Below are 20,670 nucleotides of genomic sequence, written 5' to 3'. Positions count from 1 at the left end.
TGATATATTCTGTGTGATCATCTAGAAGAGGAACCACGACCACCCAAAAGTTGGACCACACATGCCACATGTATCACCCAAAAGAGGGGCAAACACGTGAGGAGTAATGTTGGAATTAAACGACCTCTCCACTTGATAGCTTAAGCTTTTGGGTTGGATACTACGAGACATCAGATTTCACCTACTCAAATTACAGCCATATTATTTTCCAGGATTTGCAAACACATAGTTCAGTGATAGAACCAGCACTAAGCCTTGTTAATATTAGATGTGGGAAAAGCAGCCATTACACAACCTTTCCTCATTCTCCAAATTAAAGGATAACAACCGGATGCCTGTCCAATAAGGAAGTCTTGTAAAAATTTTTAAAAAAAAATTCTGATATGGAATAAGCCTGAAGAGGCAAACTTTTTCTTTGTATTTCCATCATATTACAAACAACAAATTGTAATATAAATATAGAATGATCGTAGTACACCTTATAGTAAAATTTCACATACAACAATGCTAGCGCTGGAATTCTTTTTAGTAGGGTTTAGCCAGATTTTTCTTGCCAGATATTACCGAACTATGAACTCGCTCAGATGAGAATAGGTAGAAGTAATATTCTTCTGCCTACTCACACAGTTCAGTATAAAAACTCCACCCTTTATTTCATTGAAAAGGTGGGATAAAAAATTGAGACCTTCTGAAATTGCTTCAACTCAACTACTACGTCTTCTTAGCCTGCAGAAATAATATGTCAACATTGAGATTAATTTAATGGTCAAATGTCAAATCTATGGTGTTTAGACAAATAATGGATGATAGATGTGTTACCTAAATTGTATCATAACCAAGTTTCAGATAGAAAAATCTTTGAATAACTTAGGGGTGCAAATATTTCAACTTTTCAATTCTTGGAAAACTTTGGAAAATATGGGTGGGACAAGAAGAACACTATTTCATGCAAAGAGAATGATGATTTCTACAATACCTTTTTTAAATACTTTTTTGTGAAGCTTCATTGCGCCACTGCAAGCTTTTTTGGCATCTAGATTTCCAGTTATGTCGTTCAATATCTGACAGTGAAGAAGCCAACGATCAGATGAGTGATAGGGAGAATGTCTTGTAATGAATTCATAGGGCTACCAATTCAAGATACACTGTTTACACTCTTATGCTGCTCAAGCCATATGAACAGGGGGATTTAATTCCAGAATATGCTACCCAGATACAGTCATACAACAAAGACATTGTTTTTATGTGTTCAATTCATTATTTGATTATGGAAATATTGGCACAATAAGGTTGTTGAAGTATATGGGTAACACAGACTTCCAGTTATGAAAGAGCAGAGTGATTTTTTATTTAGGTTGTAGGAACTAGGAAGTACTCAAAACAGTAAATGATATAATGAAGATCACAGTGCCATTAGTCATCAATGACAGAAACTGGATGAAATGACCAATCATGTTTTCACAAAAATAACACTAAAGGTTCTCTCACTATACAATATTGTATTGCTGCAACAGAGATGCAAACCCCCCCCCCCCCAAAAAAAAAATAAAAATAAAAAAATAAAAACTTCTTTCCCGTTAACTATGTTTGGAAATTGATTTTAAAGTTGGATTGTAGCATGGCGCTTACCTTAACAACATCATCCAGGCCCCGTGCTTCTTGCATTAGCTTTGAACTCTTTGTTTTCAAGACACTGGCAACAAGAAAAACTGAAATAGGAAGAGGAGCTTCTGATCCACTTCTCAGATTCTCCCTCTCAAACTTCCCACATTGCCGTATTGCTTTTGCTTTTCCTTTAGACCCTTCACCTTTTTGGCTAGATGTATCAGACTCTTCATACATATAGAAGAGTTCAGGATCATATTCCAAGGCCCACATCATCTGCACAAGGTTTGAACAACAGATATCAAGGCTCTATCAGAAAGAATGTTGCGCACATCAACCCAACTCTCCCCCCAGCCACCCAAAAAAAAAAAGAAAAAGAAAAAGAAAAGATGTTATTATAAAAACAAACATGCACACTCATGCATTCATAGAAACAATTTCATCCATATTTTCAAAATCCCCATTGCTCGCCAAATAAAATACTAGACCTCACAACTGGTGCTTCTTTTTCTGGTTCTTAAACACAAAAACTAACAAACTGGTCACTCTAACAGCAGCATGTATAAACAGTCTTCCACATTGAAGGTTAAAATTTTCAACTAATCAATAAAATTAGTGATGAATAGCTGAAAAAGATTCTCCAGGCAGATAATGCTTTGAGAATAATGAACATGTAGAAAAACCAGCTAATGATGATGCAGCAAAGAAATAGATGAAAAGAAAAACCACTTGATTGCTCAAATTTACTCACATCCATGGAGTATCATAAGTAATTTTCATAATGCAAAAGGAAACAGGTTTACAAAGCAAGGGGTTCTCTCAGCCTCACCTCCCTTTGCCTGCAAAAAAGATCTCCCCTTCCTGTAACCCTAAACAATTTCCCAGAGACGACACCCAGTTCAACTCACAACATTTTCCTCATTCAGGCCTCCACCTCAAACAAAAGATATCAGCTGGTAAAAGCACTATCCACGTTAATTTGACCCTCCGGGCAAAGAGACATGGACCAATCATATCCATAACTCTTAAGAAAAAAATGTATGATAGTCCTTCACCATGTGACATTCATTTGTCATTCATTCTTCCACAAATTTGTTTTTAACTAGAGCAACCTTCCAAATTCCAAGTTTTGCTACACCTACAAACTAGATAGCTCTAGGATGAGCTTCAAGTCAGCTGTCAAATGTCATGTGTTCAAGTGAAAGAATCTCTTCCCAATAAGTTAATTCAAAATGGCACAGGTCAGTTATGAATATATACTGATTACCCTGAAAATTAATTTAAGGTAGAAAAGGGAGGAAGGGGAACTGTGAGCAGAGAGGTTTGAAAGCTGGTGTGGTTGAATTATACCTCCCAAAGGAACAATGAGTCACCAAATGAGAATTCTCGACGAAACAAGACCATAAGCATACGGAATGCAAATAGATAGTCACCTCCACCCAAAGTTTCTGTGCTCCGATGTCATAAAAAAGTAAGGAAAAAATAACTCATTAGTTTTGCAATTTGAGTACCATTGACATACATAAAGAAACATGCAAGAAATATACAAGATCCAAAACTGTTTTTCTTAAGAATAGAGATGAGAAAAATACAGATGAAGGCCAATAATTGATGAAAATCATCACAAACAAAGATATAACAAAATAGTCATAAATATCTCAATCCCCACCAGGATCTACTACTTGAGTAAAAATCTTGGTACTTTAAAATTAACTAAACTTCCATGACTCTACCTGTGGTGGGAAACAAAAAAACTGGTTTTACTATTGATCTTGTTGTGTGGCAGAGGAAATAAAATGTACAGTGGCAGACAAGTAATAGCACAAGAAAAACCCTCATGAATCTTCTAATTCCACCCAGACTACATATCGACTTTTTTGGATAATTAATGCTTTTATAAATATAAACAAGAAAATTAATGTGTCTATAAATATGGACACAATAATATGGTAATGCAATCCTCCAGGAGGAAAAGCACTCAAAGAGTTAACCCAAAGCAAGAATTCAAGCAGAAGCCCATCACATGCACACACAAAGGGACATCATTGCCATAACATAGCCTCAGACAGATCATACCCTTTTGCAAGCCCATCAGGTGTTTCATTCACTTCTTGGCGTTCACTGAAACTGGAAATTCATCTGGGAAGCTAAAAAAAATTGGGCATGAGTTAGGGAGTGTAGACACATGGCTCTTCTTATGAATTCCTCATCCCACCTATAACACTAACAAATCACCCTCTATTATAGCTTGGTCCAATCCTTTACCAATCAAAAAGTCCTGCACACCTTCAAAGCCATCACATCTGCCCTTATGGAGTAATCTTCTCCAATAGGACCAGAAAGTACCCCAATCCCAAAGACAAGTCCCCTAATGGAGTAACCTTCTCCAAGAGGGCCAGGGTACCCCAATGGATCTACACTTCCAAAATCTAAGACCCCCAATACCTGATGATCCCAGGTTTCCTAGAAAACACCCATTCACATTCAGTTTAAACATTCTTTCAGTTGGGGGCAGCAAAGAGCCAATATCACATCTGCTGTTGCTCTTGAAAAGATCAAAGGACCACACTCCCTAAACAGCTGACTTTCAGTGATACTTTTAAAGAGTCTGCTGCTACAGTGCTACCCAATAAGCCAACCTGGTTTTAAAGAGTTCATCCCTGGCTTAGATGCACCCAATCATTTAAGTGGGTAGGCATAGGCATACTTGAGCCCAGCCCTCACAAATCAGTCAGGTTTTGACAGCCTGTATTAAAAATAACAGACAGATAAAATAAGAAATGACATTAGTTTTATATAAAACAAACCATTATAACTATCACAAAAACGTGTTAGCAGGTAACTAGGCAAGTATTCATGGGTTGGAACCAGGGCTTGTGGGCAATTCTTGCATATCAGGTCAGGGATTCATGTTTGAGCCGAATTATGTTGGTGTTTGAGAATTGGAACTCACGATTTTAAGCATTAGAACATGGTAACTAATCTTAGTCCCACAATATTTTCCACCAAATTTCTCTCACAGCTCTTGATCTCCATCAAAATATGAATATGAAACCTAGATTATGACAACACCAGACAATGAGGCTAATTATATGTGCAATTCAGATTAGATATGATTTAAGAAGTAACCGCAAACAAACAATTAAGTAGATAAACAAATGCAGAAAGAGTGGGAACCTAGCAATGGCAAGTTAGCCAGATAAATGATATCTAGCTCTCCAATTTAGGTAAAAAGTGCACCACTCGAAACAAACTAAAGCTGTCAAACCTAATACCTATATCTCAATAGGATTGTAGGCATTAAAATGTTAAAGTTGGTTGACTTTGGGGTGGAGAGATTATGTATAGTACTATAGACATTGGGCTGAAAATAGTGTACGTAAAGAGAAGACAGGAAACGTTTTGTGCATACAAGATCATAACATCCTAAGGCAGTACTTGCCACCTAAAAGTTTCCAAGGTTTGTGGTGATTCCAACGGTAGCAATTGCTCAATAACAAACCAGGAGCTCAAGAAGAACAAACTCATCTTGCTCAAAAGTACCTCCAACAAAAGCTTAAATTCGACTCAAAGAGGTTATCCAGACTGATTGCAAAACTTACATGAAACATTGTTTTCCTCTCTGACACCAGTAGGTAAGGATGAAATAAATACCCTTACCAATTTTACTATTATCAAGAGGGTGTTACCTGGGTAGGGCAAGGGTATGATTTTGGAGACAGTTATATTTAAAACTGAAAGAATTTATACTTAAAAGAGAAGTGCTATGGAGGCAGTTCCTGCTTTGAAGTGTTGGGGTATAAAAATCTACAGGAGGCATAATGCTTTGATTGTTTGTCATTGAACCACAGAAGATAAAAGAGTGGCAGCAACTTGGCATTATGAACTCCGTACAGTCAAGACAACTACTACATAAATCATGAGAGCATTTACTATAGGTGCATGATAACACCCCCTCTGGCGTGACAAGAGGACAGGTCACAGACACCTCCATTATGCTTTTCCAAGTGACAACCTAAAAAGTTCTTTGGGATTCTGTAACCTAGCAATATCTAAATTCTATATTGTATACCATTTTTCTAATGACTTCTGATGCTGATTAAATGGAAAGGAAACATATTATCACCAATCAAATAAGTGGAGTTTAGGAATTGAATAATGTGAGAATATGAAACTCAAAATGGAAATAAAGCATATGATGAACTAGATTCCAAGAAACGGTCAAACATGTGAATAAAATCAGTACCTAAGTGTTGATGAAGCTTTGGGTCAAGAACTTGAGTAATTGCTGCTAGATTACTAAGTTGTGTCTCCACACCAACTGAGCTCTCTGTGCATCTGAAATTTCCTCGCTTTAAATTTTCAAATAACAATGCATATCATAAGCAACTTGAAGTCAAATTAAAATGAAGAAATGGAAAAGAATCCAGTGAATTTTCAAAATAACAAGAATTGAAGGCTTAAATTAAGTACAAAAGTCACTAAAGCTACTTCTGAACTGTTGACTTGAACATGGAACAAATTGAATGTTGCAGTAAGTAGAAGATGAAAATTTCTGAAGTATTCTGTTGCATTACATAACTAATGTCTAAGGGTCCAAATGATTGGCAAGACTAAAGCATGTTACTAAGTCTTTCTGATGCAGAATTGAAGACCTACCAGTGTAAGAAGTTCAACAAAAACCAGGCTTAATGAGGCCTAGTGATGCAGATTCATCACCAAATAGGGCTTGTTTCATTAGAAATAAGTCTAGCGTTGGGTTACATACATGTTGGGCCTTTGATCCCATGGGTTTCTAATGTAATAGGCCACTTTTCTGGGCCTAAAATAGGGGTACATAGGTTGCATACAGGATTAGCCCAATACTTAGTTTTTATTGTGTGTTTTTAATTGAGCCGGTTTAAATTGGTTGCATCCAATTGGTTCAATTGGTCTAATTTAAGTGAAGTAATCCTATTGGCTAAGAGGTTCTTATATCCTATTGGCTACTAGGGAATCTTCTTTATTTTAAGTAGTTTAAGTTGTTTTAAGTCATTAGGACTCTATTTTGAGTCTATTTGAGTTTCCTAGTCAGTTTAAGTTGCCTAATAGGTTAGGGATAAGGTTAGGCCATTCCTTTTTAGTGTCTAAGTCTATTTTTTGAGTCTTCTATATAAGTTTGTAAGGGAGGCCAGCATTGTACACGAATTTGATTAATAAAAATTAGCTTTATGCTTGCTGCCTTAGCTCCATCGTGAGTGTGCCTTGTGAGTAATATCAAGGTTGAAGGGATTGGTGGATCTCCAATCGACTCCTTGCATTGTGAAGATCGGGAGGGCTGCTACTTAGCTCCTTGCATTGTGAAGATCGGGAGACCCCATTGTTCATCTTCAAAGTTGTTGCCATTGAAGACCTGTAACAAGTAAGAAATTCTGCAACTATTCTTCTTCCTTCTAGAAGGTCACATACAAGGTGATTTTCGTGAGAATTCTGCCCAGCCAAATCTAACCATTAGAATCTGCTAAAAATTGATCAAGTCTTCCTCAAACCCTAAGAGAGACTCGATTCAAATTTCAGCACCATCCACCCAGCCGATTGTCTGAAATTACAGTTTTACCTGTCTCTCCTACTTCTACTAGGAAACCTCCATAACTCCAAATCTGTCCATCAGTTTCAAACCAAACTTTCAGCATACATCCCTTACATCATTGTTGACACTCGATCCAAGTTTCAGCCCCAAACTCCCACTTTATCCCCTCTATTCCTTCACTCCATTAAAACCCAAAACCTGCAACACAATTCTGTCCAGAACTGCAGAATTTTAAAACCTTCCCAAATCCTATTATTTTTATACCATATTGACCCCCTAGACCTGCCCATTAATACCCTATAAACCCCTTTCCCAATATCCAACCCTAACCCTAGGAATTGACCTAAATCCTAGTGCTGTCCATTCGAACCAGCAACCCCTTTTGTTATTTGATCTTGTTTTTTGGCTCCTAGTAGGCCTCCTACCTATCTAGGACTACATTACCTAGTTTTGGTTGTACAGGAATAACGTGGCCTGGGTCTGGTTATGTCTTGTTTTAGGTCAGTTTTGGTTCAATTCTTGAACCAGTGGGTTAGTTGGTTCAATTTGGGGGTCAGTTAAGCATTTTATCTTATCTTGTTTTGTTTTTATTTTTATTAGGATTCTATTAATCCTTCACGTAGAGGAGTCCTGCTGTGTTTATGTTTTCTTTTATTTATTGACTGTAACTAGGACTCATACCGTCCTACACATGGGGGATATTTCCTGGATATAATATGATTTGTGTAGAAAACCTAAGACCTATAGCCAGTAACTTGAGAGAGACGAGAAGAGAGAAATAGAGAAAATAATAGCTTAGAATAATATCATTGATTGGTAAGCCCCTCTATTCTATTTATAATAGAGGGGAAATTACAACGAGACTAAACTAGGCGATGTGGGACTAAAACCCACATGGCCGACTGTACCTAATAACATAATAAATAAACTAACCCCAAAGGGACCAGAATACCCCCACGGTATTCTGGATTACATATTCCAACACTCCCCCTCAAGCTGGATTATACAAATAAATAAAGAAAGAAGATCCAGCTTGAACTAAAGAAAAAAGAACTCCTAATAATGCTAACACTCCCCCTCAAGTTGGCGCATACAAGGTAATAATGCCCAACTTGAACAAAATGGGAAAAAAACTAAGGTGCAGCAGAATCCAGCTTGACATATGAATGCAGCTCCCAAATAAACCTTCAAGAACTTGAAAAATAGATCTTCAAAACTTGGACAGACATGATCAGCAAACCGGAACTGGAATGTCTTCCAAAAAAGGCAGCTTTCATCGATCTTCAATAGCTATTCAGTGATGAATCTCAGATTGTCATAATGACATAAAATCTTGAAGTTAAATAACTAGCAGCAAGCAGCGAAAACAAACTAAATCAGGCAGCGGAAAAAATACTGTATCAACCTAACTGAAAGTCCTCAAATAGGCAACAACCAAATATCTTCAATACTCTTCAATACTTCAATCTCCCCCTTACGGCAAACTCAACCCAATAACGAATGATACCCAATGGCTGCAATGGTGGAGAAAATTGATGTTCTATGTTTTGCACCAATGTTCCTGCAAGTTCTGCGTTCTGCAATGTCTACAGGTGTATTGTACATAATCCCCCCCCTCATGTGTAGTACACGTGGACATAACAGAGATGATGTAAGAGATAGGGCAAAAACATAATATTTCAGAATTTTCCAAGAGGTGCTAAGGGTAATGGAAAAGGAAGAAATGGCAAATTAGAGAATATCATTATCATCCAAAGTGGTTATGGGTATATGCCAAAGGTATAGGATATGAAGGGAATTAGAATTATTGAAAGGGAACGGTGTTGGAAAAAATGATGGCATGGCTGTAATTTGGTGGAAATCCACTTTTAAATGCAATCTAAGCCAAAGGGCAAACTGGTAATAAATCAGAATTTTCAAGGGTCAATTGGGTAGTCAAATAGGGGAATGTATGAAAAAGCAATGGCAGTTCCGTAAATAACCAGAATTATGCAAGGGGCCAATGGTAAATAAAGAAGTAATGGGACATGAAGAATTAGTATTGTTGTATGGGGACAAATTAGGCAATGACATGACATATGGATATGAACTAAATTAAGCATAAAACCAAGGGTTTTTATGGAAAATGATAAATTATGGGATTGGCATGGGATATGGTGACATAAGTGACATGGGGACATGGATGACATAGGGAACATGGGAGACATGGGGTAATAAAGGACAAAAGAAAAAAATACTTAAAATAGGTAATGTGACTGTCCTTAGTTTTCTTGACAGTCACGTAACCAGCAAAAGAACCCAAAACTCACGTTAACTATAGAAATCATGTTCTACCTCCAGCCGAAAACGAAAGCAACACTTGACGAAAATCAAGGAACAAGAGCTGCAACGACACTGTTTACTAGGATAGGGCCTCAACAGACAACATGGTCGTCTTCAACCTTTGTAAAACCAATACTAATCGAAACACAACCAGCAATCAGAGGAGGAAACCCAGTCGTCTTTAGTACCAGGATTCAAACAGAGATTCAGATTCAACAGTATGCCATCGTCACCTTCGAAGGACCTACAACTAACGAAACCAGTGGGGAAAAGAGTGCGACCCATTGACCAAGAGATCATGCCGAGAAACAAGCAAATCAGGAAGAACCAGCAACAAACCCATCAAGAACCTAGGGCTCGAGTAACGGTTCACCAGCCTCCAGCATGAACCAAAGGGGAAAGACAATGAATCAAAACAGAAGATTGGCGGTAACCAAGCACATATCACAGGTGCAATTGAGGCAGAAAACCAATAGCATGAACCAAAAACCGAGAAATCCGGGAAATAAAACAAAGAAAGTACCGGATGGAACTTGCAACCGAGAAATTCGGACAAAAAAACGTCTTCAACCTTGCAACCAAGAAACCTAGTAAAGAAGGAGGCGGCAAAGCAAACAGAATAGCAGATTCAACGATTCAGTATGATTAATATACATCAATCTTCAACGAAACTTATACGAAACCCTAGTTCTTCTTCGTTTATGAACAAGGATTTCTCCATAAATCGGAGAACTTTGAAACGACTCTCAAAACTGCAAATCTTGGAGAGAATCAGTCACTGGTTGCCTATCTCTGATACCATGTAGAAAACCTAAGACCTGTAACCAGTAACTTGAGAGAGACGAGAAGAGAGAAATAGAGAAAATAATAGCTTAGAATAATATCATTGATAGGTAAGCCTCACTATTTATAATAGAGGGGAAATTACAACGAGACTAAACTAGGCGATGTGGGACTAAAACCCACATAGCCGACTCTACCTAATAACATAATAAATAAACTAACCCCAAAGGGACCAGAATACCCCCACGGTATTCTGGATTACATATTCCAACAATTTGTTTGCCAAGTCCAGTTATGAATGTGATTCTCTTCAACTGATTATTATAAATAAAGCACGGGGGTATAAGCTACCCACAATTTTTGACAGTATACGCAAAGTTTTGCTTCTTGTTCTATGGTGAATCAGAGCATCCTCCTGGGTGTTCAGGAGTTATTTTCTTGATGGTGAAGCTGAGAAACCACTGGTGGTGATTCCAGTTAGACCTTGTCGAGAGAAACCCAGGCCATCTCCTCTTCTTCTTTACCTGATTTCTTTCAAAGAGCAAAGCAAGTTCCTGCGCAGCAACCTGCAACAGAACCCAGATTCATCCCTGCGATACAACTTTCCTATTCTATCTGGGAATTATGTTAACTAAGAATCCACAGGTCTGATCTCTGCTCTAAATTCGTAAATATCAATCGGTCAGTAGCCTGATCTGTTTTCTGCTTTCAATTACATCTTGCTGGTTGAATCTTGAATCCCTAATCTGGGTTGGAGTACTAGCAGTTTCTATTTTCAGCAAGTATTCAAGAACTGATCTTTATTGTTCTGTTGTTTCTGATTTCATAGGTATAGACGAATCTGAAACTGTTTGTAGTGAATCTGATATCTAATTCTTTCAAGAGATCTGTTGATTGATTAGTTTTGAGTTCTTCTAGTGACACTAGGAATTGTCCACGCAAGCAAATCCAACACTCTTGGATCTTGCTAATATTTTCAGTATCTGTTCTAGGCTTATTACTTTCACTTGAACAGGAGGATCTCCTGATCTGATCTGCGGATCTGGAATTATTATTTTTTATCTAAATCTGGATTTTTCCTACTCTGTTTCAATCCTGTTATGTTGGTGACTGGTCAAAGACATCAGTATTTGCTTTCTGTCAAGTCAGTATGAGCATGTATTCAGAAACAAACCAATTACTAGAGAATTCAGAGCATTGTCTTACGTCAACCAAAATATTAAAGATTTATAGATTGGAAAAAAGTTTTGGATTAACAGAGTGTTTCAACCATAAATCTTCAGGCTACAATAAACATCCTTGAAGTAGGTGAAGCCTGATTACAGAAGTCCAAGTTGTTTCATGAACCACTCATCACCCAACAAAAGCATAAGATTCACTTATGTCATAAAAATCGCATTAAAAAAAGTAGTACATTTTCGAATGAAAGCAAAGAGTGGGAGAGTCGGCCACCTTTTACTCCATCCCACCTCTTTACTTTTGAGACTTGGGCCCACATTCAGGAGTTGCTTCAAAATTTCACAGATGTTACCTTGAATTTTCTAGGTTCTTAATGATGCTTGGCCAGAAAGGGCATTTAGTGGAAGGGGAGGGTGGTACATGGAAGGGGGCATCTTATGTGAAAACTTCCATCTTTTGTCATTTGTTGGACACCATGGGAAAGAAAGAAATTGCAGAATATTCATGACAAGCCTTCTCTTTGTATCGTCCTTGATTTTTTGCTGAATTTAAAGGACCACAAAATGCTCGTATTGGTGCATAAAAGGCCCACATACATAGTGAAGTAGGTACTCTCGATGGAAGATGATCAAAACATGGGCCATAAACATCAATAATAAACTAAGATGTGGAAATCAATAAAAGGAAAAATGTTTCTGAGCAATACACCTGCTAACAGAAAAAAATTCAAAGAAATTCTAATATAGAATAAGCAAAAGGTTTTGTGCATGGCCGTGCAAGCTTCTACAGTCATGCACGACCCTTATATGGACACGAGGGGGTCGAATGACCAAACCCCACTCCCCTTATTTTATGCATCGTAACCCGCCCCTGCCTTATGCGGCCGTGCATGAAAACCCTCCCCTATAGATTGCATGAAGATATTAATTTATATGAAAAATACACCTGCTTTTAGAAAAATACAAAGGATTTGTTATACAGAATCTTAATTTAAAAAATAAAAGGCGGTGGGGATGTTTCATGCATTAGGGACGTCGAATCTATCAAATTAGTGAAAGAGAAATTATGAACATAAAATAGCAAATAAAAGACCATCATTTTAGTTTGTAAATCTCCAAAAGTAAATGGGATTCATATGGTGTCTGTGTGCAGAAGAGATCTCATATTTGAGGGAACAAGAAATATTACCAATCTGCGCATCAAGCGTTCAAAGCACCAAAATGCATCTGCTTCATCTTCAAGAAGTATTATCATTGGGGAGCAAAGATCACTCATTCCTGCCCAGCAATTCACGAGTTCACATGTTTCAGCACCTTGTTGCGAACAGTAAACATAGAAATAATGGTAACAGTTTTCTTAATTAAGGAACCATAAATACGTATAATTTGGATACGGATTCAATTGGTAAGGTGCGGAAAGGGAAAAAACTGACCATGGAGGACTTTCGCCTAAAACTAAACAAATGGTACAATAAACCCAGGGAAGAAGGACGGAAGGATAGATTATAGGTTCTCAGGGTCATGGAAAGAGAACTCGGTCGAAACCAACCAAAACCACCAAGATATCTTGGTTTCGCAAGAAACTGAGACGAGTTAAGGTAGGACCGTAGGAGCTTAAAATATACAGGGTTTCGGTTGGTTTCGACCAGTTAAACCAACCCAAATCGGCACTTAAAAATGACAAGTTTTGATCGAAACTTGCCATTTCTCGCAAGTTTCGATCGAAACATACACTGTCTCGGTGATTTCGACAAGGAGTAGGAGATTGGCTCAAAAGTGTGGATTTCTCGGAGGTTTCTTCATTTGGATATGGGAGTGGTCATGATACATCTGCTGCTAAATATGGATATGGGTACGGGTCAGGTGCTGGGTCAACCTTTGTTGACAGTATCTTTGGGTATCCATCTCAGCCATGTGTGTCGGCTCTTACTTCTTACAGTCACGGTGAGACCTTCCCTAGGTTGGATACCTTATACAAGTTGATGATGAGGCTTATAGATGGGCAATTATGGACTATCAGAACAATTGGGCCCAAAGCATGTCATGGGATACATATGTGGTACATTTAGATGAATGGCTCCGAAATATTAAGTGGTACGCAGCTTGTGGATTGGACCCACCAAGAAACTCGGCTTGAAATTGAGAAAGAAGGAGCACCTTAATGTTTTATTTGGATAAAATGTATTATTCAGTGTTCTTGTACTTCAACTTTATGTGAACCAAGTATTTATAATACCATTAATACCAGGCTTAGTGCATCCTTCAGCGTACACTAGAAAACTTGGATCAATAACCACAAGTACCATTTTGAGTGTTTTTTTGTGAAAATAGTTCATACCTTGTGTTTAGAATGTCAAAAATAGACTATGTACAAAAATTCAGACCTAAAAAACCATTTTTGTGCCTCAAAACCAGTCTCGAGTCGGCTGGGAAAAAGTAACATGTTTCGACCAGTTTCAACCATATCTCGGTTTTGGGCTGGTCGAAACCCGAGACTTGGAACCTAGCTCAGGGTTGCAATCTACGTGCTGAAGGACCTTAATTACTAAATTACCAAGATTAATGTTTGTTTTGCATTGCAGTCTTCCTCATTTCTTCAAAATCGTTCTATTCATTTGAAAAGGGAAATTTTGTTCCCATATACACTAAGTTCATAAATTCAAAATTGAAAATCTGAAAATTGACACTTCACTCATTTTAAAGAATTTGGATTAAACCACTAAGAAATAATAAGATTTCTTGGACTTTGGCGAATCATTGCCCTTTTAGTTCCTTTTCTACTTCGACTGTTGCAGTTTTTCCTTTTCTTCAGTCTCCCCATATGAATATAAAATTTCTCTACTAATGATCGTTGTTTGCCAATCAAAAGAGGAAGGAGCTAAGAAATGCAAGATTTCACGACCAAATTTGCCCAACAGATTGCAGTAATAGAAGGCTAGCCATTATTGGCCCATTTTAGGCAAGATATTTCACACTATATACTGGATTCTGTACCTAACTTCTCCAACCAAGATTCTCTCTCAAATTTAATGAGGGTGCAACATCAACTGCTTATAGCTAAAAAGGTCAAATATTTGATTACCCACCTTGACAATAGCCAACATCTTTATCTATCCAGGCATAAACTGCTAGAATATCCCAAAGCTTTGATAAATTTTCTTGCTTCTCGTAAAATACTAACGTCCTGTCTGTCCGAACCACGTCAAGACCTAGCAAAAACAAGAATTTGTTCCTTAATATAAAAGCATAGTAGACAGATTACTTGATAGACCAAAGCTACTACACATTGATGCCATTATTCTTAACTTCAATAGAAATTTATAAAATTCCATTGTTTCTGTCCCAGAGGAAATTATTATTAGGTAGGAACCAAGCACTGATGTGAGGGAACTAGTTTTCTCTCTCTCTTCTTCTTCCCCCCCCCTCTTTAGAAAGGGAAAAAATATATTAATAAAGAAAAGAAAAAAAAGCTGGGTTCTCAAATTAAAAAGCATCAGAGAGAACAGAAATATAGATCAAAATCCACAACAAGAGATATATCTTTGTACAATCTACGTCAATGAGAAAACCTAATAATGGCATTACAATCATTATTCCCTACACAGCATATTTCTTCATAATCATCTCTCTCTCTCTCTCTCTCTCTCTCTCTCACACACACACACACACACACACACAGAGTTCATCAGTCCGTAAAATCTGTCCCCCCCAAAAAAAAAAAGGTTTCTGAGAAAAGCTTATTAATGGCACTCAAAAAAGGTGTACATATATGTATGTATGCATAGATTAGAAAGGAAAAGAAAGGGTGAACAGTACCAGCATAAGAGAAAATATTAAACTTCTACACTCATGATACAGACATGCATGCAAATTTATGTTCAGCCTTTCTCCACAGATTTTGCAGTTAAAGTGAATTCACTTATAGAAAGCAAACTTTCTATACTAACGTGAAACATGACAAAATACGATCAGAAATCATATCCCAAAAACAAACAAAAAAAAAAAAAACACTTTGTGGCAAGGTGAATTACTAAGTCTAAAGCAGTTTTTGGTATTTTAATAGCTAAAGGAAATGGTAAGTTCATAAGTAACATTTTCTAATGCTTTAAAAATTACCAAATAAATCCAGGATTTGAATAGGTAATCCAGCAAGATTTATCTACAAAATTATAAATTTCTATTCCCCATAAACTTGCAACTTTAAATGAGACAACAATTGCAGAACAGCAATCAAAGCACCTAGGTTATAAATCCATACATATCCTCACAACAAAAAAGACTCACCTATTTGATGTAGGGTAAGTTTCCACTGGATTACTTTCTTGTCCAGAACACGACTTGTTGCCTTGTTTGGAACATGACTATTTGCCCCCTTTACCTCTTTTGGTACATTATACGTGCTTGAACTCGCGCCATCGGCTGCACTATTATTGGATTCATTTTCACTTGAAAGCTCAGAGTTCGAATCATCACTATCTCTTTGAGGAGCTGAAGCCAATCCTTTATTTGGACCTGCTTCCAAAATATTTAAAGGATCCTGAATAGGCTCACCATCCTCAGTGATTAAAGGCGCCGTGATAATCCTGCCACTACCAACAACAGAATCCATCTGCCGGCATTCTTCCTTCCACACAGAATATTGCTGCCTGAAATTGCATTCATAAGAAGGAAGTCAAGAGATGAGATGACATCCTTGGGAATTTCAAAATGCACCCTCAACATTCTAAGAGAAATAAATAAATAGCAGCATATCAAATACTGTACTACACACAAAACAATACAAATAAAACATGCATACTTGTCAAGGTTGTCAAGGCTCAAGAATGTCTTTTACTTTGGTCTGTTTCTTTTACTAAAATGGGTGGTCCCTATTTAATATGCTCCGCTCATGGATATACATGCAAATGCATGGATGACGAAGGTAAAATTAAGATAATTTTTCTCTGAGAAAGAACATTAAATGCACATTAACCTCTTTAGCTACTCGATGAAACATATGATGCTTTTACCAGTAAATATTGGATCTGGTTTTCTTTAAACTAGAACCATACATGAATAAAATTTGAAAGCCAATACATTAATAAATTACGTGAAAGGTTTCCTGGTCCACGCAGACCACGTAACCTTTCCTGATCTTAGGAACATAACAACCAAGTAGAAACTCCCACTTTAGGTAGTATTTATATCCGAGATACCTAGGTAGTGTCATAGAATGATTGTTTCAAACAACAAGGAGGATTGCTTCTCCCAGTGTGTCCCAATACAAATAATCCCTACAATATAAGTTTCCCAACAATCCTTGCTCCCTTCCTCCTATGATCTTCTCTCTTATTGTTCCATTCACTACTTGAGTGAACTAACTTCAGAATTCAAAATTCCTAACAGCATGCTAAAGTTGGAAAACTAATTACCTTCGGCGTTGCCGTATTGCGTCTCTTTCATCAAAGGTGCTCTTAGTATCATAACAACCGAGTAGAAATTCCCACACTTCTCCTCTAATTGAAGGATGGATACCCTGGTTTGATAAAAAAAAAATGCACCATTAACTCACATTCATTTTTTGTAAAATACTTAGAATTGATGAATCCTGTACATAACAAATTTCCCCATAACATATCATTAATTTTGTATGGCGAAGATTAAAGAAGAAAATCAGAAATTTAGAAGTAACTTTTACCAACATGAATGAAGGTGTATCCATAGATAATTAGAAATGTATTACTACTTCCACCCTACAAAGACTAGCCTTTTTCCCATTTTTATATCCCAAACTGCCTGTCCATCATGCAAATCAAGTAATGGATCTTTCGTAAGTTTACCACAATTACCACAATACCCATTGCCTTTTATTATCACATATAAATTTTAGAAAATAAATGGGAGAGGACTCTTCACCTTGAAAATAAGTGGAAGGACAATACTAGAAAATAAGTGTCTTCAATGCTTTAAACACTCCTCCCTAGATTATGGGACTTTTAAAAGAGGACAGTCATAGTGAGATAGAGGGAGTACATTTCATTATAAGTTCAAGACTCTGCTGATTCCTAATCCATTTACAAATGATAATGGTAGCTGGAGAGAAATACGGTAATTGAGCTTTGTTACAACCGCTAATCCCAACTCCCCCCCCCCCCCAACACACACACGGCTCTGCATGTGACACCATCATGTGGCACCAAAGGGGCACGACAACACATAAAACAAACCCCTCACACTTACCAGGGATCAAACACCCGATCCTCCTGGCTTTGATACCATGTTACAATTAAATAAGGTCTACAACAATGTATATTAACACACAACAAGAAGCTTAATTGCTTTCAACATTAAGTTCCATGATAATAATTTCAACAAAGGCCCCAGGTGATGTATTCCTTCAGATTGTGCATAACATGCCTTTGTGGAACCATGATAAAATATGTACAAGAGGACTAGAATATGCAACACAATTCTTTTGATCACAGAATTCAAAATAAATAAATCAAACAATTCCAAGATATCTTGGGATGGGAGCAAAACAGTCTACACACAAAAGATAATGTGTACCTTCCAAATTGATTAAAAAGAGATTTGGAATTACACTCAATTAAAGTAACTCTTTGATTCGTTAAGTAAATTGATTAAAATGATCATCAGATCTAACAAGATACCATATTTGACTGAAAAGCAATAAAAATTGTTCAGAAAAGTCATCTTCAAAAGAGAAAGAAAGGAAAGTGTAAGAATTGAGACGGATGGTTTTCAGAGATAACAATCTCTCATTAACCTTATAATACCCAAAACAAAGAGAAGGAAAAGATTTGAAGAAGATCAGAAACTCCAACCTACTTCCAAAAAAGATGGAAAAATAGAAGAAGAGAACAAGAAGAAAATCTAAGTGGAAGAAAATTCAATAATTGATGAAGAAATTTCAAGGCGATTTGATTTCAAGTCCACCAACTTTCAGCCAGAGTTTGGGCTCCTTCAATTCCACCCACTCACACCCTATTCATCTGGTATAACTGTTCAGAATAGAAATAACCAAATCTCGGCCTTTTCACTATGTAGGAAGCAAAACTATTTTTTATGATTGAATTATGTTATAAGAAAATAATGGATGAATTTTAGAAGGTTCCTGGGGGGCAACTACAACAATTGGTTTCTCAAAGCCACCTAGTAGAAGATTTGTATAAATAGGAGATAAATATTAGGGAACAGGATTCTCCAGAGGAACTGCATATTTGAGAAAGAGAAACTATTGTGTGGACAGACAATGTTAGGAAGCATGCTGACTTTCTGATAATCTTGTGCACAGATGACCTAAAATAAGTCTATACAAGCTTCCAACCAGAATAATGTCCTTACCCCACGTTGGATTCTTTCAAGTGACTTCGAGATATCTAGATGACCTTCTGGAGTAAATGCAGCATGCCATTTCCTTGCACTTAAAGTTTTCCCAGCCTGTGTAATTTGGAACAGAAGGATCCGTCAAAATAATATAAAGCACAAAATAAAACCATAATGAAGAAGAGAAACTAGAATTGAAACGAACCACCAGGGATAGCTCCCATTACACAAAAGGATACACATTTATTTTATTAATGTACAAGTCATCTAAATCTTGGAAAGGACTTAATGGCCTCATTTGGATAAACTAATCATTAGACTTCCTGCAGTTTACATGTGCTCCTGAAACTCATGGTAATCTTTCAGGAGTTTGAAGTGTAAACTGTCCAAGAGTGCTCAAAAAGGACTTTACTGCAATTATTATTTACTTGTTTTGTTATATATATATATATATATATCTTCCAAGCAGCTTCTGATCATATCTTTTTACCTTTATTTTATTTTTATGTTTCATTTCTTTGCACTGCAGGGCTGAGGTTGTTCTTCCATAGGCTGGGGTGGGAGCCCCAGATGGGAGATAGGAGGGCCTAGCTGGTGTGGTGAAAACAATGTCAAAGGCCATTGCATAGCCAGCCAGTGCATTTACAAGTCTGCAGAGTTTCTTTCAGATAGTAGTTTATTAGGAATTAGGAAGAAGAAAAAAACACGATCCTTTGAAGAACCAAATGTTTTTTTCTGCACTAGAAGCTCCAGGGAGTTACATTTAACAGTTCTCACAATCGGTTCCTCATTAGAATCCAGCAATAGAGCTTTACTTGTTAGGACAGTGACATTAAATACAGCTCAGATCATGGTCATGCTTATAGTTTCTATATTCTGGAGTCAAATACAACATCGAAAAATTCTGTCATTGTTGAAGTTGCCAAATCAGATGACGCTATATTCCACCATCCTAGGTTCCATCAATTACATTCATTGTATTGACTTGAGTTACTTAAATCTCCTACAAATGCAATATCAGAGGGTTACTGTTTCTCTACAGCCAATGACAAAAAAAATTAAAAACCAATTCTGTTTTAACGGCACATTCCCCTAATTACCTCCCCTCCCGGGGCCCCAGAAAAATGAGATTATATGCATACAATTAAACTTCCCACCAGAAAATGAATCCGAAACATCAGAACAATTTTCAAACAACACAGTGGGGTACATTAATTATTAACATCGAAAAGGCAATTATTTCATCGGGAAATAGAAAAGAGACATTAAAATCAATAACTTTTAGGATGAAATTTGATTTAGAAGCAAGAATTATTAAATGCAATCCCTAATGAAGAAATATGAAGCATTTATCGGATCATAATAAACAAGCACGTATAAATATCTATCTAACAAGAGCCGAAAAGGCGAGGGAGTTCAAGAATCCAAATAAAAAAATAAATAAGAACCTTGATCTTGAAGCGAGTTTTAGGAACATCGCTGCATTCAGGGCGAACTGCATAGAAGGAATCAGCAGGAGTACCAGGATCCTTCCACATACCGAAATAGAAGCTCCTCCGGATAGATTAAAACAGAAACTCAAATGAATCCGGCGACAAAAGGATCACAAACCAGAAAACAATCGAAATCTGGATTTGTCTATATTAGAATATCAAAAAAATATGGGAGAAATTCCTAAATGAACAGACCAGCAAACACGAGCTGGATCCCCTTCAAGATGTTTAATCTCGAAAATAATTTTATCAGAGTTTGAAGATTGGAAAGGGGATCCAGACCGATTGGTGCTGGCTCAGAAAATTTTTTATTCACAGACTCGCCGCAAAGAAGAAGAAGAAGAAGAAGAAGAAGAAGAAGAACAGAAATTAAAAAAAACTGAAAAAAGAAAAA

At 37.0% G+C, this 20,670-nt stretch overlaps 1 protein-coding gene across 2 annotated transcripts; it reads right to left on the bottom strand.

Moving 5' to 3' along the window:
• Positions 1–379: 379 nt before the first annotated feature.
• LOC122640539 (rab GTPase-activating protein 22-like) lies at positions 380–20,371 on the bottom strand. Of its 2 annotated transcripts, XM_043833763.1 has the most exons (12): positions 20,232–20,371; positions 18,802–18,897; positions 16,869–16,972; positions 15,855–16,103; positions 15,742–15,794; positions 14,544–14,666; positions 12,647–12,735; positions 5,852–5,957; positions 2,956–3,053; positions 1,630–1,881; positions 977–1,061; positions 380–726 (listed from the first exon to the last, which is right to left on the bottom strand). In XM_043833763.1, exons 1-12 carry the CDS (start codon positions 20,319–20,321, stop codon positions 722–724), a joined length of 1,350 nt encoding a protein of 449 aa, XP_043689698.1. In that variant the 5' UTR covers positions 20,322–20,371; the 3' UTR covers positions 380–721. The 2 variants fall into 2 exon arrangements, with proteins under 2 accessions (XP_043689698.1, XP_043689697.1); XM_043833762.1 differs by having other exon boundaries at positions 15,742–16,103.
• Between the last annotated feature and the right edge of the window lie 299 nt (positions 20,372–20,670).

This window comes from Telopea speciosissima, chromosome 9 (assembly GCF_018873765.1).
Source record: "Telopea speciosissima isolate NSW1024214 ecotype Mountain lineage chromosome 9, Tspe_v1, whole genome shotgun sequence".
Taxonomy (NCBI): domain Eukaryota; kingdom Viridiplantae; phylum Streptophyta; class Magnoliopsida; order Proteales; family Proteaceae; genus Telopea; species Telopea speciosissima.
Note: the sequence above shows the minus strand (reverse complement) of the source record. Positions and strands in the feature narration are given on the sequence as shown.

Excerpts from the sequence above, each read along its gene's own strand:
- LOC122640539 (XM_043833762.1), bottom strand. The coding sequence starts at position 20,321 with ATGTGGAAGGATCCTGGTACTCCTGCTGATTCCTTCTATGCAGTTCGC. Across the intron at positions 12,736-14,543 it reads AGATGTTGGCTATTGTCAAG|GAATGAGTGATCTTTGCTCC; the intron begins GTGGGTAATCAA and ends ATTGCTGGGCAG. Across the intron at positions 3,054-5,851 it reads AAAGCTTCATCAACACTTAG|AAACTTTGGGTGGAGGTGAC; the intron begins GTACTGATTTTA and ends ATCGGAGCACAG.